This window comes from Cryptotermes secundus, unplaced genomic scaffold, assembly GCF_002891405.2.
Source record: "Cryptotermes secundus unplaced genomic scaffold, Csec_1.0 scaffold423, whole genome shotgun sequence".
Classification (NCBI taxonomy): domain Eukaryota; kingdom Metazoa; phylum Arthropoda; class Insecta; order Blattodea; family Kalotermitidae; genus Cryptotermes; species Cryptotermes secundus.
The window spans coordinates 718,368-735,192 of record NW_019731985.1 but is presented as its reverse complement, the minus strand read 5'-3'; the positions used below and the strand labels follow the sequence as shown (position 1 = coordinate 735,192).

The 16,825-nt window shown below is 37.2% G+C and overlaps 2 protein-coding genes across 4 annotated transcripts in view; one reads left to right on the top strand and one right to left on the bottom strand.

Moving 5' to 3' along the window:
• The window catches only part of LOC111867458 (elongin-B), an 8,806-nt gene extending 2,917 nt beyond the window's left edge, over positions 1 to 5,889 (top strand). For both annotated transcript variants that reach the window (XM_023857353.2, XM_023857352.2), the window contains exon 4: positions 4,612 to 5,889. In XM_023857353.2, the coding sequence (XP_023713121.1) occupies positions 4,612 to 4,720 (109 nt within the window). In that variant the 3' untranslated portion in view covers positions 4,721 to 5,889. The remainder of the gene's footprint in view (positions 1 to 4,611) is intronic.
• A 4,198-nt stretch (positions 5,890 to 10,087) lies between these two features.
• LOC111867442 (esterase OVCA2) overlaps positions 10,088 to 16,825 on the bottom strand; it is a 9,661-nt gene continuing 2,923 nt past the window's right edge. For both annotated transcript variants that reach the window (XM_023857320.2, XM_023857321.2), the window contains exons 2-5: positions 14,087 to 14,255; positions 13,005 to 13,202; positions 12,318 to 12,458; positions 10,088 to 11,052 (exon numbers count right to left, since the gene is read on the bottom strand). In XM_023857320.2, the coding sequence (XP_023713088.1) occupies positions 10,664 to 11,052; positions 12,318 to 12,458; positions 13,005 to 13,202; positions 14,087 to 14,255 (897 nt within the window). In that variant the 3' untranslated portion in view covers positions 10,088 to 10,663. The remainder of the gene's footprint in view (positions 11,053 to 12,317; positions 12,459 to 13,004; positions 13,203 to 14,086; positions 14,256 to 16,825) is intronic.

Below are 16,825 nucleotides of genomic sequence, written 5' to 3'. Positions count from 1 at the left end.
AACCCCCCCAGACGATTTAAATCCCTGACGAAACATACACGTCGAACCACGGCAACGGGTTAATTATATTTTGGAGGTGTCAGATTCAGATCTCTGCCAAGCTGGGGATGGAACTTGCTGAGAATTGAGAACCTGTCAAAATATCAGTCTTTGGTATTAGTAGTGTTGAATGTCAGGATTCTTCTATCAGCTAGGAACTGTAAGGAAGCAGTTACAGCATATTTTAAGCAATATCTCAGAACTTAACCCAAAGAACCTGAGTAAAGTCATGAAGAACCTGTGAAAATAACCAAGACTTTTTCTTTTACAGAAATAAGACCCTGTAAAGCATTATGCCATGCATGAATCACTGTTTTTTAAAGTTAATTCCAGACCTCTATAGTGCCAACGCCATTTTCCTACTGTTCATACATTTGATGCAGGCAGACAGCAAACATTGAATATCATACATTGTCGAACTTGAGTTGTGTCGAAATTTTGTCTTTGCAGTTCATTCATTCATTTCCTTTCCTTTATTTTCCATATATCCATACAGGTAACAAACCTAGGATGTGAAAATGGTCCCTTTGAAAATAGATATATCAAAATACATATACAATATTTCACGAGTCACAATCGAAATCACTTACATTAAACAATTAACATAAATAATATAAAGTAAAAAAAATTATAAAGATTGTAATTAATAAACATAATTTAAAACAACTTACTATAAAACTTGAATGAATACAATTTTATTTAATTACCTATATTAACTGAATTAAATACATTACAAATTTACACACTTACGACCAATTATGTTGATAATATTCATTCATGGAATAAAAAGAGTGATATAAAAACTTCTTCAATGCAGATTTAAAACTTCTTTCACCAGTAGCCAACATTTTTATTGTTGAGGAAGGTGGTTAAAAACTTGAATACCTGATATGTATTGATATGATTGTATTTTGTTGGGTTAACTACAGGTAAATATAAATTATTGAGGGCTCTAGTTTTGTAATTAAAAGTAATGAATATATGTACTGAGAGTAGAACGTCATATCATCAATAATTAATCCCAGAAATTTTGTCTTAACATTTGTTAAATTTATCTGCTCATAGTTAATTTGAGTAGTGATATTATAATAATTCATAGGTCGAAACTCAACATATTGAGTCTTGTTAAAATTCAAGCTAAGCAAATTAGCATTAAACCATGTATTTATATCTTTGAAAGTTTGATTAAGATTTATTTCAAAATTTAACTTGTTAGTGTCAGTTACTATAATACTGGTGTTGTCTGCAAATAATACTATATTTTTATTTATTATTTTAGATAAATCATTAATATAAAGCAGAAAAAACAAGGGACCAAGAATCAAGCCCTGTGGAACACTGCATTTAATTGTTTCCCATTTGGATGAGTTGTTACTGTCAATTCTGTTACCCACTACAACTCTGATATCTACCTGTCAAATGAGATCCTATAAGTGTTTTGAATTTTCCTTCAGTTCCATAGAATTCCAGTTTATCCAATAATATGGTTAACACAGTGAAATGCCTTTTGTAAATCACAAAAAAATGCCTCCCTCGTTTAACTTATTATTCATTGCAGTTAAAAGTCTTATCAATGTAAAAGCTGCCTTCTCAGTTGAGTGTCCAAAAACCATATTGTTCTTGTACCAACAGATTTGCTTCAATATGAGTAATAAGTCTTGCATATATGAGTTTTTCAATGATCTTAGAAAAAGAAGTCAACAATGATATAGATCTGTAGTTGGATATATTATGAGTTTTCCCTTTTTTAAATAGTGGTTTAACTATGACAAATTATAATCTATCAGGAAAAATACCAGTATTAAGTATTGCATTACAAATATGAGTAAGTGGAGAAATTATAAATGGTGAACTTAATTTTATTATTCTGTTTGAAATTTCACATGTCCATGATATGTCTGCCGTATCCGTCTTGTAATGCACTCAATTTGATGTGTGTGGCTGCCAAAAAGGGAACACACATCACGAGACACGATATACATGGAATATAAGAGGAACGATTCCCATAGTGGAGGAACAATGCGCGGGTTTGAATTGGGACAAATAAGATGAATATCTTAACAGGATTTTAGTGTATAAAAATTTATTATAATTGACGAATATTTTTAAATACTTTTTAAAAAATTTTACAATGACATAATGGCAAGCAATGCAATAGATCAGCATAAATGGAGCACTTGATGATGGCACTATGTTGCCGAAACATATTGTGAAATAACGGGTGAAATTGAGTGCACTACAAGACGGACACGGCATACATATCATGGACGAAAACCAGTGCAACAGGATGCTAAAATACAACATTATTCACATGTCCACTTGTCTTTTTAGTCTTCAATGATTTAATAATTTTTTCAATTTCATAAGTGGAGGCATACTGCCAATTCATTTTAGTAAAAGGTCTACCAAACGTATTTACTAAGTAATTGGTTGAATTTGATGAATTCGAGCTTATACAGGGTGCCCCAGGTGTTTGGTGCCATACTTCAGGAGCATACTGAGGGTTCCCTATAGAACAACTTTGAAATAGGAACCAGTGTCCACAAACGAAAAATAGCAGCGCTAGGGCGGCATTTAATAATATATTGTTTAAACTTGGCGCCTCAATGTTGAAGAGCATGCACAGGCATATTACCCCCTCCAAATTCTTAAGACTCACCTGCTAGAGTAGATATTGGAATTGCCCCCCCCCCCCCCATTTTCAATGCATGCGTTACATCGACGAAAGAAACTTTGGCGCACCCTTTCAAATATTCCAGGTGTCTCATGGATCATGTTACATGTAACATGTATTCTGGCCAACAGCTCAAATTCAATATCCACAGGAGTGTCGTAGATCAGGCTTTTCACATGGCCCCAGATGAAATAGTCCAGAGGTGTCAAGTCTGGGGATTGGGCTGGCCAAGGCACTGGGCCTCCTCTTCCTATCCAATGACCATGAAAAGTAGCATCCAGGTAGTATCGTGATACAATGCTGAAGTGTGTCGATGCTCCGTCTTGCTGTATCCACATTTGCCTCTACACAATCAGTGGCACGTCTTCTAGCAAAGTCGGAAGGATACGTTCCAGGAACACCTTGTAAACGGGCCCACTGAGTTGCAGTGGTAGGAGGAAAGGCCCAATCAAGTGATTGCCAATGATGCCCTCCCAGACATTGACAGAAAATTGTGCCTGATGGTAACCAACTACAGTAACAGGGTTTTCGTCAGCCCAAACAGGGCTACTTCGACTGTTGAACCAGCCATCCCATGTAAACTGTGCTTCGTCTGTGAATAACACGTGATTCAGGAAGTTTGGCTGATGTAAACACCGGTTCAGTATCCACTGACAAAATTTAACTCGTATGAAGTCAGCTGGACCTACATCGTGTACTCACATTGGATGATACGGATAAAGTTGTTGGTCATGCAGGATCCTCCAAACACTTTATTTTGATGTCTCCACAGCCTTGGCAATGGCACGAGTGCTGGTGGATGGCTGTTCCTCTATGCAATGCAGTTCGACATTGAGGCGCCAAGTTTAAACGAAATGATTTTAAATGCCTCCCTAGCGCTGCTATTTAACGTTTGCGGACATGGATTCCTATTTCAAAGTTCTGTAGGGAACCCTCAGTACGCTCCTGAAGTATGGCACCAAACACCTGGGACACCCTGTATGTTATCTGATATGATAGAATCAGCTATAGATAGAAAGTGTTTGTTAAAAGCATTTGCAATTTTGTTCTGATTCATTATTACTTTATTATCTACCATTATGGAATAAATACCTCTATCCCTTTTTATTTTCCCTTTATCCTCATTATTTTCCAAGTACTTTTCATTTTATTATTAGAATTAAGAATAATTCCATTGTAATATGATTTTTTGCAGCCATTATTACTATTGATAATATTTTACAGTATTGGTTATAATATATTTTAAGATTTAAATCATCACTATGTCTGCATAATAACAAGAGTTCTCTCTTTCTTTTACATGAGGTCATCCCTTTTGTAATCCATTTATTCTTAATATAATATTTGATTTCCTTTTTTTGGGAAACAGGCATAAAACATCTTAAATAAGTATTATGAAAGTTATTAAACATATTAACATTATTCCCAAAAATATTGTTCCACTGTTCCCAACTTAACATTTGAAATTCAGCTATATTATTTTTATTAATGTTTCTAGCAAGGATAGATCCAAATATGTTATTAGGTACAGTAATATTCTTAGATATTATGAGCTGTGCATCATAATCACAGTCCATTAATACACGGTTTAATGGTATAACTTCTTCTGTTATCAATAAATATATTATCTATCAAAGTGGCTGAATTATTGGCAATTCTTATAGGGAAATATACAGTATCCCTTAGATTATAAGTATTTAACAGTAAATGCCCTAATCAAACTATAAAAACATGTGCCCTTTAAAAACAAGATCGGAAGTGAATTCTCTTATAAATAATAAATATTCAGAATTAGCCTGTTTTCTCATTGAATTCTTTATCGCCATGCCACTAGCTACCCCATACACTTATACTAACCACTGCATTGGTGACATTTCATGTTTGTAATTATGTTACAGATTAGATAATGGTGATTTTGAACCCCTAGAATTAACACCTTTCTCGTCTCCCCCTGACTTGCCTGATGTTATGAAGACTGACTCCAATGGCCAAGAACAAACGCCTTAATGCAGAACAGCATCAGTACATTTCAACATAACACACATACCCACAGGCCTGTTTTCATACCACTAATACACACCAAAGACAAGGAATTGTAAGCTTTTGAAGTAGACCGAAATATTCTGAACTAGGTTAATTTATTACAAGATTTTAAAATGGAGATGGAGTCTGTGTTGCAAATGTGAAGTTTATTGTTGATTTTGTTACAGAAAATATGTGAATAATGTAAAATCAATTTTCATATTTTAATTCTTCGAGAGACTTACTGTGTTTTTCTGTCAAGAGTATCCTACGTATAAAAATTGTATACATACTGTCAGTTTTGTGATCACATTAAAATTCGTCTTAATACATTGATTTAATATCACTGAATAAAAGCATGTGACTGATATCAGCATAATTGAGTTCGTTTAAAGTATTAAAAATGCCTTGTTGCTGCTACTTGCAGCGTGTCTGGTAATCACTTTTATAAAAGGAGTTGTTTGAATTCTAAGAATTGTATCACATTATACTAAATATATTGAAACTAATAAAATCTTACATAAATTACAAGTATCTGTGACACAATAGTATAGTTTTGTTTTATTGCATCTTGTAACTGGTCAAAAAGTATAAACAGTTGGAGAGCTCACAGAAGTGTTTCCATATTTACATAAATGATATTCCTGTCCATTAGCTGAAAGTTGCAATATCGGCAGGTTGGGTCTGTGTTGTGTCACTAGATTACTGTTTCACGTCCTGACTTGTACATGGGAGACTTCAGAGATCTGAAAGCTTTTTGTTGCCAGTCGCTAACTGAGAGTTCTTCTACTTTCAAATTGAAATTTAATGGCAGCCTAGTAGTACATTCTCTCTGAAGATTCACTCTGCATGTGGCATGAAGTGCAGTGTGTGTAAAAACATTTTTCACAACATTGTACTCAAGGAGGTTGAGGTTTGTAATATACAGGACATTTATTAGAGTCTACATAACTAAATAACCATATTTCCTGGTGTAAGACATGGTTTGTATCTTTGAGAACGGTTCTCAAAATCACAGCATATCCTGTACACTGATGGGTGCATTGTACACAGTGAAAGTGACAAAAGTGACGTAATTACAGGGTGGGGCACAGAAACTTCCTTTTTTTGAAGGCGAATAAAAGAAAAATTATTGCTGATAACACAAAATTTATGTTTAGCTAATGAAAGAACAAGTTTTAAATCATGTAGTTTTAAACAAACTATCTTGAAGGTGGTGGCCACTGTTCTCTATGCACTGATGCAACCGTTTTCTGAAGTTTCCCTCTGCATGTTCCAACATGTGCACCGGAATTTGGGCTGCTTCCTCCTGAATAACATTCTTTAGCTGAAGCAGGTTTGTGGGGCGATGTTTAAAAACCTCTGAGGTATCCCCATAAAAAAATCACAGGATGTTAGACCACGTGAGTGCGCTGCCCACGGGCTGTCACCTTGAAGCGAGATGAGCCGTGGCACCATCCTGTTCGAACCAGACATTTCCTAGATGCATTTCTTCAAGAGCTGGTTTGATAAAGTTTTTAATCATGTCCACATACCGCTGTGAATTGACAGTAACTGCATGATTGTCTTTAAAAATAAGGACCAATAACTCCCAACTCTCGACAACACACACCATACTGTCACCTTATCACTGTGAAGTGGCCTCATGGAGCTCTCTGGGATTGTTACCACGCCAATAGTGCATATTCTGCTTGTTGACATATCTGGATAGGTGAAAATGTGCCTCATCACTAAAGAAAACAAGTGCATCGGGGTAGTTTCCAATAACGTTTCGCATGCCGTTATTCGGTTCTGGAAATCATGTGGTGACAGTTCTTGCACAACAACCATCTTTTAGGGATGGAACTGAAGATGTTCGTGAAGAATTCGGCGCATTGAACGATTGGATATGTCTAGGGCGACTGCATGTTTGCGAGCGGAGCATCTTGGAGATCTCAAAATCGACTGTCGAACTGCCTCCACATTTTCTGGCGTCATAATGGTCCGTTGTCGTCCTGATGGTTTTTTCACCACACTCCCGGTTGTCTTAAAGTTCTCTACCCACAAAACAATCGATTTCTGGTCGGGAACCAGACCTCTGAGCTTAATTCTGAAGTGAGTACAGAACGCACGCTACACCGCCATGTAGGAATGGTTGTTCAAAAAATAGGCTTCGAGAGCAAACGCACGCTGCTCACTCATCCACCTCATGTTTCCTACTGAGGGGTATCAGACAGAAACTACCGCAACTGCTGCGTTCGCCGAGCCTATCCCCAATTTTCTGTGACCTCCCCTCCCTTCACAAAAAGGAAGTTTCTGTGCCCCACCCTGTATTAGAACCACTGTTAGAATGCAAAATTGTTCACTTTCATTAATAAATAAGTATATATATAAATGTTATTAAACAAATATTTTAGAAAAATGTTCTTGATTTCTCCTTTCCTAAACCATTATGCATTTTATACAATTAGAAATATGTCGTATCAGTCTCTGACAGAGTACAATGATGTAGGGTAATGTCCTGAACTTCTGTGCCAAGATTTTGGTTTGAAACCAGATTGTCTGATTTCACTGTTCCATCACCACTTTTCCTGTAGGTCCCTCCTGCCTGAATAGTAGAGGCTCACCTGTGGTTGCCTCCACCTCAGAAATTCCCTCCCTACACAACTGTCAAGATTAGCAGAGGTCATCAGAAGATAAAATGCATTAAGTATAGGCATTAGCCACAGTAAAGTAAGATGTCAACTTCCAGGGTGTAGGATGTAGATGAGTATTTATTCTGGGTCTTATTTCACTGGACTCATAAGAAATATAAGAAAAGGCTTAGCATCCGTATTTCTTTTTTTTTATTATTGCTAGTGGGGTGGGATTAAGTCCTTTGTACTGCGGCCACTTCTGGCCTATTGTACCAGCCCCAGATGATAGGTGAGGGTGATTGTGGAGCAATTGGTGGAATGAAGATTGGCAGGGGAAACCGAAGTACTCGGAGAAAACCTGCCCCAGCGCCACTTTGTCCACCACAAATCCCACTTGACCAGACCCGGGATCGAACCGGGCCAACATGGTGGGAAGCCAGCGACTAACCGCTTGAGCTATGGCGTGACCCTTAACATCCATATATCAAGCCATATCCCACCTCTGAATATTACGTGGAGATGACCTCTATTTAGGCAGGGACGTTTTTGATGTTTGAATTATTACTAAGATTTTCTTGTATGGATGTCATGCTCATCACCAGATTGTCAATTCTGCACTACCACTTGACAGTACCCTCCAGCAATCAATTTGTCTTGCCATGAAAGTGCATTATAATTTCATTCAATTCTTTTCTACATCTAGAAGTTCTTGTGAACAAATATATTTTCATATATAAAGGAGACTGAATAAATTGACAGTGCACCCCCATGCAATGTCCCTCAGTTTAAGGTGTTCACACATTTAACATTCAATTTCAATGATCCAAAGGTAATAATCTGTTATGTTATCACCATTTAAGAGTGTCCTCAGTTCAGTGTTGAACTCCACTGCTCCCCAAAAAACATTAAATGAGGGGTTTGCAGTACACTGCTTCTAGAAAAAGTATGTACCATATTTACTGGAAGCTAAGTTGCCACTATGTCACCTCAGGCACCTAAAAGATATGCTTTCTGATAAGTCCGTTTAGCTGCCATTACAGAGCTCAGTACACCATATGGATCTTACAGCTTTCAAAGAATGTCAGATAAACGATTTTAAAAGTAATTTGCATATCTTGTAAAATGGGATATATAAAGCTTAATGGTGTTCATACAGAGTACACTCTTAAGTTACCTTTCTCATTTCAAAACAGCAAGAGGATGATTCAGATCAGTCTTCTGGGATGTGGCAATGTGCTATGGTAGATAGGTACCAACATTTTGGAGGAGCTTGCTGCCTCCATCTTCAAGGTAGGAGACTGAACCATGCAGGAAGAAGAGGTATGTAATGCAGGTCAGAGAGGCCCAGGACTTGGGCTGTGCGAACTAGTAGGTACAGTGGTGGGCCTATGAAGGGCTCTTTGCTGAGAAAAGAAAAACTACTAGTTTCCTGACAGCCCAGTCCTTGCTTCTGTATGCCACATACAGCTCACCCTTCTGAGATGAAGGTGGCAGATCCTCTGAAATGTTGGTATTTATCTACTAAAGTGCAAGGTTTCACATCCAAGATGTAAGCAAAAGGCTTAACAGCATAAAGGTTTGACCAAGGATAAAGAATTAAGATATGTAGGAACTGAAACAAAACTCATAACTTAATACTCATTTTAATTAGTTTTGAAACTTATATGAACAAATTACAGGTATCTCCAGTCTTACATGAATTTTGCTTTAACAGAATTTCATGGCTCTTCCTTTCACACAAAACAATGAATTTAGGCAAGTTTATGAGTAAACAACCTGTAACATTACTGCTACTGGGAGAAAAAATAAATTTCAAGTTACACATGTCTTGGGAATTTAACTATTGCATAAGTCATGACACACCCGTACTCTTCAGATGCCTTATTTTCCTTAAACAGTTTGTATAGCTGGTACTGTGTACTTCAGTATGTGCTGTTTGACATGCATCACCAAATGGTAACAAGCATAACAATATTTCTGATATTTTGTGGTCAAAACACTCCCAAGAACAGAAACTAGTATTTTGAGGCACTGAAGTGTAAGCAGTAACTCAAATCAGTATTCTGCCTATTACTCATACAGATCTGTATGCATAGGAAGTATCACTTTTTTTAATGTGAAACAGTAGTTTTGTGTGTTACGAAAGACTGTACAACACATAATGTAAAACTTTTAATCCAATATTGGGTAGAGACACAAATAGCATGTAATCTCAAATGACAGAATTTTCAGTCATATAGTTCAAAAAAAGAAGCTATGACTATCTAAAAAAATTCATAACATGACACTTAAAACTGGATCTTCAAATTTCTGAATATTGTATACTCACCTCTGTAATGATTCTACTTACAGTGTAATCTTCTGTCAACCATAATAATGTACTGGATGGTATGTCTAACCATGTTTGAATGATCTGAACAAATCCCTTTCTCACATTTAACACATTCTGTTCTGTTTTTGCTGTAATCTATAATTTTACTCATAACAGTTCTGCAAAGGATTGCTGTTTGACTTTGTAATATACCAATAAAAGAACATTATAACTTAGTTTTCTTTTTCATTCTTACGAGTAGCAACTTAAGCATAAAATGTAAAACATCCCACTGAAAACAGTTCACAAACAGTGCCTCCTCTATCAATATATAATTGTATCTGCCAACAGTGGGAAATATTTTCAGAAATCTTTAGTAGTGTAGAGTACTATCTTCTGATATGTGACACCATGTAGTCTGGTAGAGGTTTGATGATTTGGAGGAACACACTGCCTCCATTTTCATGGTCAAAGAGTAAGCCAAGCAACCAACCAACCAACATGACTTAGGAAGAACAGGATGCACTTGGCACTAGCAACACACAGATTCCAGAACCCCCTGGCCAGTGCGCTAGGCAGGCTACACAGTCATACAGATGTAATGGCAAAGAGAAAAAATCACTGCTCCCACTGGAAATAAAACTCTAGCTCACAATTAGTCACATTCCCAAGCTACAAGTGTCAGGACAGTGAATCGTGCTTATGCACAAAGTGTAGCTTCAAGGCTTTAGATTTGTGTGTCAAAGCATAAGAACAATCTTAACTATTATGACCAGAATTTCAGGTTCTCACAGTAGTGGTTATGAACAGCTCCATCTTCTGGGATGTCATACCATGTGTTCCACTTTCAGTCAGCTGACATTTCACACAATCATATCACCTCCATCTTCAGGTTTCAAGAGTAAGCCAAGCAAGAAACCAGCATGAAGCAGGCAGCAAGCAAAAGCTTTTAACTCTGACTTGACTACAGTGTTATATCCAGAAGATGAAAGTCACATGCTTTTAGATTCTGCTACTGGACACTTCTATATCCTCATGAGTGTTACTGTCCATCATTTTTCTGCTAGTTTGTTTTGAAATCCCTTCCTTATCTGCCTTCATTACACCTTTCTCTTTGCACACACTGTCACTGTGATCCCCACCCTGAGAGTTTGCATGTCTGTCATCCTCTGAAGGCTCTGAACCGGAATCTTCCACCCTTTCCAGGGTGTAACTCCCCACTTGGATTTGTTTCGCCTTTTTTCTGTTCTCAATTTCTATCTCACGTTTTCGATCCTCCAGAAAACTTATGTAGCTTTGTTTCTGTGGCCCAGTAGCAGGGACATAGTGCCCGCCAGGATGAACACTGATTTCCACGTGACTGAACTGTTCAAGCAGTAACTCACTCATCTCTGAAACCCAAAAGAGAAACAAAGCATAAAAAGAGAACTTGAGAACAGTCAATCCAGAAAATATCTACTACAGTGGTTCTCAACTTTCTTCAGACTGCAGCCAGGTGAATTCCTTTTTCTACAAGATGAGGGCTTGGTACCAGGTCACGGCCAGGCAGTTGAGAAACACTGATCTACTATACCTTAAAAATCTGTATCAACTAGGAGAATTTATCCATTAAAGTGATGTTATTTCAAACATGTGATGTGGGAGAATGTCATCAGTAGGAAATTCTTATGGGAGAAATTTTAATACATCTTCAATATATATTCAGTGTGCTTAAGAAAACAAATGTCATATGTGGGAAAACTCATGCAGTGTATATTATTACATATCAAAAGCAAAACCCAAAAAAAGGATATGGGATTTCTAAGAAGTGCTGAAGAAAAACAGGAAAGGAGAGATAATGAATTCAACTTTTAGAGAAGATGACACCCAAAAATAGAACTTGAACAGAAATGACAATGATTTGGAAGTATTGTTCTATATGGTGACATCAGGTATAGATTGTTGTGTAAGGTAGGGTGATGCTTACTATAAACTGTTGTATATATTAATACCTATGTCGTATATGCGGATACATAGTATGTAATGAATTGTTTTATAAGGTAATTGATATAATATGTTATATGGTATATTGTAATATGAGGAAAAGACTGTACCTTATGGATATATAGTATGAGGAAACGATTGTACCAACAGGAAGGATCAAAAGATTAGAGCTTTGTCCTTCACCTGTGCTGTCACAAGAAAGAAGCTTGTTTTTTACGAAGAACAAGATAGCTGTGGACCCTCCAAAAACTCACGAGGGTGATGCAATGAAAGACGCTAGTCTGCAGAAGGGTAACGCCCTAACTGGACCACATATATATACCCCACCAAGGCGTTACCAAGACCCTTTTTGATATCGACGCTGCCTGAGTGTCCATTAAGTGGAACAGAGCAGTCTGATACCAGGAGTCGGCCGCTGCCCTTGCTCAGGCAGACCACTGATTTTCTTACAAACAGGGTTTTCTCTACAACTGTGTACATTATAAATAAATGTATTAGTTAACTTTTGCTGAAACAAGTTCCTCTATTTACTATCTCAGTATAAATGTAACTGTCTTTTGTACAAATTACTGAGGTTAGGTATTTTTAACAAAGTTTGTTTTCAGTCATTTTCAATCGATACTGCAATGTGCTTTATGCAAGTTAACAACTTTTAAATTTGAATGACACTTACCCCTACTGATTACTTTGTCATTTTCTCCATAAACATGTAATGATGGTATTGATGATGCTTTCAAGTAATAGTTGAGGTGAGGATGACACTGTGACTTGAATCCACCTACCAATATTGCAAAGCTGAATTCATATTTCAACCCTATAAGAATAAGACATTTAAACAGCCTATTAGACAAGTTCTAGCAAGAACTTAACATGACTGCATTCATTCTAGTGAAGCAGCACAGCATATGAATTAATAACTATTCAACTTGTTTATTTATCTATTATCCTTCCAAGGCCTTCTGTCCTTCTGAATAAACAACAGCATAATGCGTGGCTGATAAGGGTTAATAACATCTATTGTTAGCTTCCTGGGCCTGTCACAGCTCCACTGCAGCTTGAGAAGGAAGGCAAGATTACAGACTTTTCATCCATCAATCCACATGAAATGTAAATAATGCTTGCTAGCAGAAAAATAATAAGACATTCTCAAGATGTCAAATTTTCCTGGTATAACCTAAAAATTTTGTACCATCACCATTTCATAACTATTAACACATGAATTTATTAGGGGAGGGCGCTATGCATGCAACCATAACACTGAGACTGTATACATCAGTTAGTTACATTCAAACAAATGCGCATGCCTTTTCTGAAATCACAGAGATCATTTCTCTAAAGCAAATAATGGAAAATTACATACAATTTGATTGCTGCATTCCACACAAGATTCCTACAAAGCCTGCTCCTTGGGAAAATCCAAGTAAACCATCGAATGGCCCCAGTTCTTCGAAGGTTTTCTCGATGAGGGCTAAACTGTTCTCAAAACCCAAGCAAATATCAGATGGTTTCTTGGCATCAAACATCCTGTTCTCTGTGGTGAACCACCAAGCATACTCATCTGAAATAATCAAAAATGAATTGGCAATTTGGCATTAATTATTAGCACTCAACAAAATTAAGTAATCCTATATAATATGCAAGAATAACAGTACAGCAACTGATTTTAAGAGGAGAACAATTTCTCTTTTAAAATTTGTTAATCTAAACACGAAATATTACTAGGGTGAATGACACCTGTACAGCATGTAGTTCACACTGAAGAGATGAAAAATGCATACAAAATAATAGTATCAAACTCTGAAGGAAACAGATCACTTAGCAGACTTTGGCAGGATAACTTAACATGGATCCTGCAGATACTGGGTGTGAAAGTGAGAACTCGATTCATCTGGATCAGGGTGCTCTAAAGTAGTGGGCTCATGTGAATGCAATAATGAACCTTCACATTCCACAAAACATGAGAAATTTCTTTACCATCTGAATGTCTATTAGCTTCTCAAGAAGGACTCTGTACTGTGGGGTTAGTTATTTGCTAGGAAACAATTTCTGTGACTGTTCTCATTAATTTATGAGCAGGGTAGCTCAGTCAGTACAGCAAAGTAGCTATGGAATATGACTCCAATCAGGAGCATGGCTGTCACAGCAAGGACTGTTCTGCGAGCCAACACATTTAACCACATCAAAACAGAACTGATTTCAAGGTTTTAGAAAACATGCCTCGCTAGACTATCAGGAAATGTCACATCAAAACCTGATGGAGACAGTGCGAGTCTCCAAAATGGAATGCATTTCACCCTGACACAGCCTGCTGCTCTAGAGGCTTCACTGCATTCACTTGCCATGCAAGCTTCAAATCTCAGAACTCTATGTCATGCCCACTTAAAAGTTAAATAATCCATGCAAAAGCTATTTTAGTACTCAGTGCAGTTGTTCATATCATACCATTTATCTGTGCATTCTCATCAGTAACTGAATGCTCTTCAGGTGGCGGGATTTTATTAGGAGCTGTCACAAAAATAAGTTCTGCATTTTTCTTCAGCAATTTCCTCACTCCCCCAAGTTTCCGCCTGAAAACTTCTCCATTCTGACCATATCCATGGAGGCACAATATCTGGAAAATAAAGTATCCCTTATGACAGCATTTGTAGTTATTTGGAGCACTTTGTAAGAACAGACAAAGAAATCAATATATTTTGAGGGCATGGCATCTAGTGACACCCCACTGCTTACACAGTAGCCAGGATACCAGACTGACACCATAGAAGTTCCATGGATGGTTGGGATGGTGTTTCAGGCTCCCACCTCTCAGCCTACTGCTGTATTCCCTTCCATCCCGATGCACTTGTCAACAGCACAAGTCATCATGTGATTATTATCACTGTCTGTCTGAAACATCTCTGACAGTACATCACCCCACAAGTAGGCGACATTACAGAGCAAAAGCTTTGTGTGTGCAACAAAATCTTCATTCAGTGCAGCAATTCTGGTTCCCAATGTGTGTCACTAACGATTATGTTACTATCTGATGGTGATATACACTCACAGACCAACATCCGTGTGAGGAGAATGGCTGGACAGCCAGAGGAGAATACGGGAGTGCACTTACAGGGAACAGTAGCAGAGTCAGGTGGAGTGATCGACAGGTCTGAATCCTGGGACCTCTTTCTGCACTCTGTGTGTAGTGTAAGGAATTTACAGATTTACACAGACTTTAGGTTCCATTTTCATATTATATATACATAAAGATGTCAGCCAGTACAGACAGTACCACTGCATCAACATATTCAGTCATGCAGACCCTAATCTTGGCTGCTGTGAAATTATGTTCGACTATAAGAAACTCTGAACAAATCTGTACAAGTCATTTGCCTCGATCATTCACTGTCTTACGTGCAACACTATGTTCCACAAAACTTATCACCTGCACCTTTATGAACATATAAGGGCAAGCATAATGAATAGAATAATGAATACAGTATATTAATATCCAATAACAGATGAAGAAAAAACAAAGGAAGACAAGACACACTATATAACAATGAATATAATAAGAACTTAAGCACAAGCCACTTGGAAAACTACAGATGCAACAAAAATACCTTGTAAAGCCTTGCCTACAAAGAGACGAGTGTGAATAAAGTGACATATACCAAACAAGATGGACTGCCCACTAAAATATACATGGCATACACATTTTTAACATCTGTTGGCTGAAATATGTAGTGTATTTTAAAACTGAAAAGAAAAAAAAAACTTTTAAACTTGTAAAGGTAATAAGTTTTGTGCAACATAGTGTTGTGTGTAAGACAGTGAATGATCGATGCAAGTGAAAAGTGCAACAGGATGCTGCAGTACATTATTTTGTACAACTCAGTTTGTTTCTGAACTTATAAACAACATTGAAACACTACTCTGTTAAACAAAATCTTAGTTTACTCTTTGATCCTCAAGATGGAGGCAGTATATCCTCCAAAACAAGAGCAAACTTCCCCAGACTATACGAGATTAGACCCCAGAACACGGTATTCCTCAGAATCAGTGTAACGCCATGAACTGACTTGAAGGGTCAACATATCTTCAGTTCTCAATGATTCTGTATAATTCTGGGTTAATTCCCATCTGCACAAGCTCCCTTCAGCATTAAACGTTTATCCATGAACAGTCCACAAATTATCTGTGAATAAATTTCTTTTTACTTACACATTCTACTCTGTTGATGAACCTGTCTTACAAAAAAATGTGTAACAGACTGTAAACTGGGTAGATAGTAGAAGTTCTTTGTTTGTATCTTTGTGCAGTTCAAGGAAAGTTTACCAGCTCTCAGAGGAACATGTTTCCTGCATCTTCAGGTTGGTTTCTTGCACAGCTTACTCATATACTCAGTGATTGTGAGGCCATAGCTTATTTAAGATTTTGGCACTTAGGTCAGTTTTTTATGGAACCAAGTGACTTTTATGACACCCCATAAGCAGGGTCCTACAATTTATTAAAAGTGTAGGATTAATAAAGGGCTAATCCAAGGGGAAGCACAATGGATCATTGAAGGTCGCAGTTTATATGGCCCACTCCTTACTTACATACATACACATAAACTCTAAAGGTGAAAACAATGCGCTCCTTGAAGAAGTTGGCTGCCTTTCAATGAAATATACAGAAATATATCCCAGAAGATAGAACTCCTACCACCATTGCAAGAACCCCAGGTCCTGCACTGTTTTATGGTAATTTACTTGGCACGTAAATTTTTTCAGAATTCTGAGTTCAGTATATGACTGTGAAGAAAATATTAATGGTGTAATTAATGTATTTTGTTCTCAGGACATGTTCTGTAAATGCATTAGATTTAGAGATGTTCTCCTAATGTGATATATTGTATTCTAACAGCCTTCATATTAACTCATCTTACTGGCTCTAAAGAGCCAACACATGACCTAACCAAGCATAACCATGGAAAGGATAAAGGATTGCGCAGAATGACATCCACACGGATGCATCAACCTAACCTAACCTAACCTAAGCAAACTCTGTCCCCAGCAACGCTGACAGTTGCAGGTAGTTCCTGAATTCACCAAAACCCTCGGTCTTTACTTATTTAATTAAATAAATTCCATTTAGTCGCCCAGATCATTTCCTGGGGGACAAGAAAACTGATATATGTAACGCCAAATATACAAAATAATG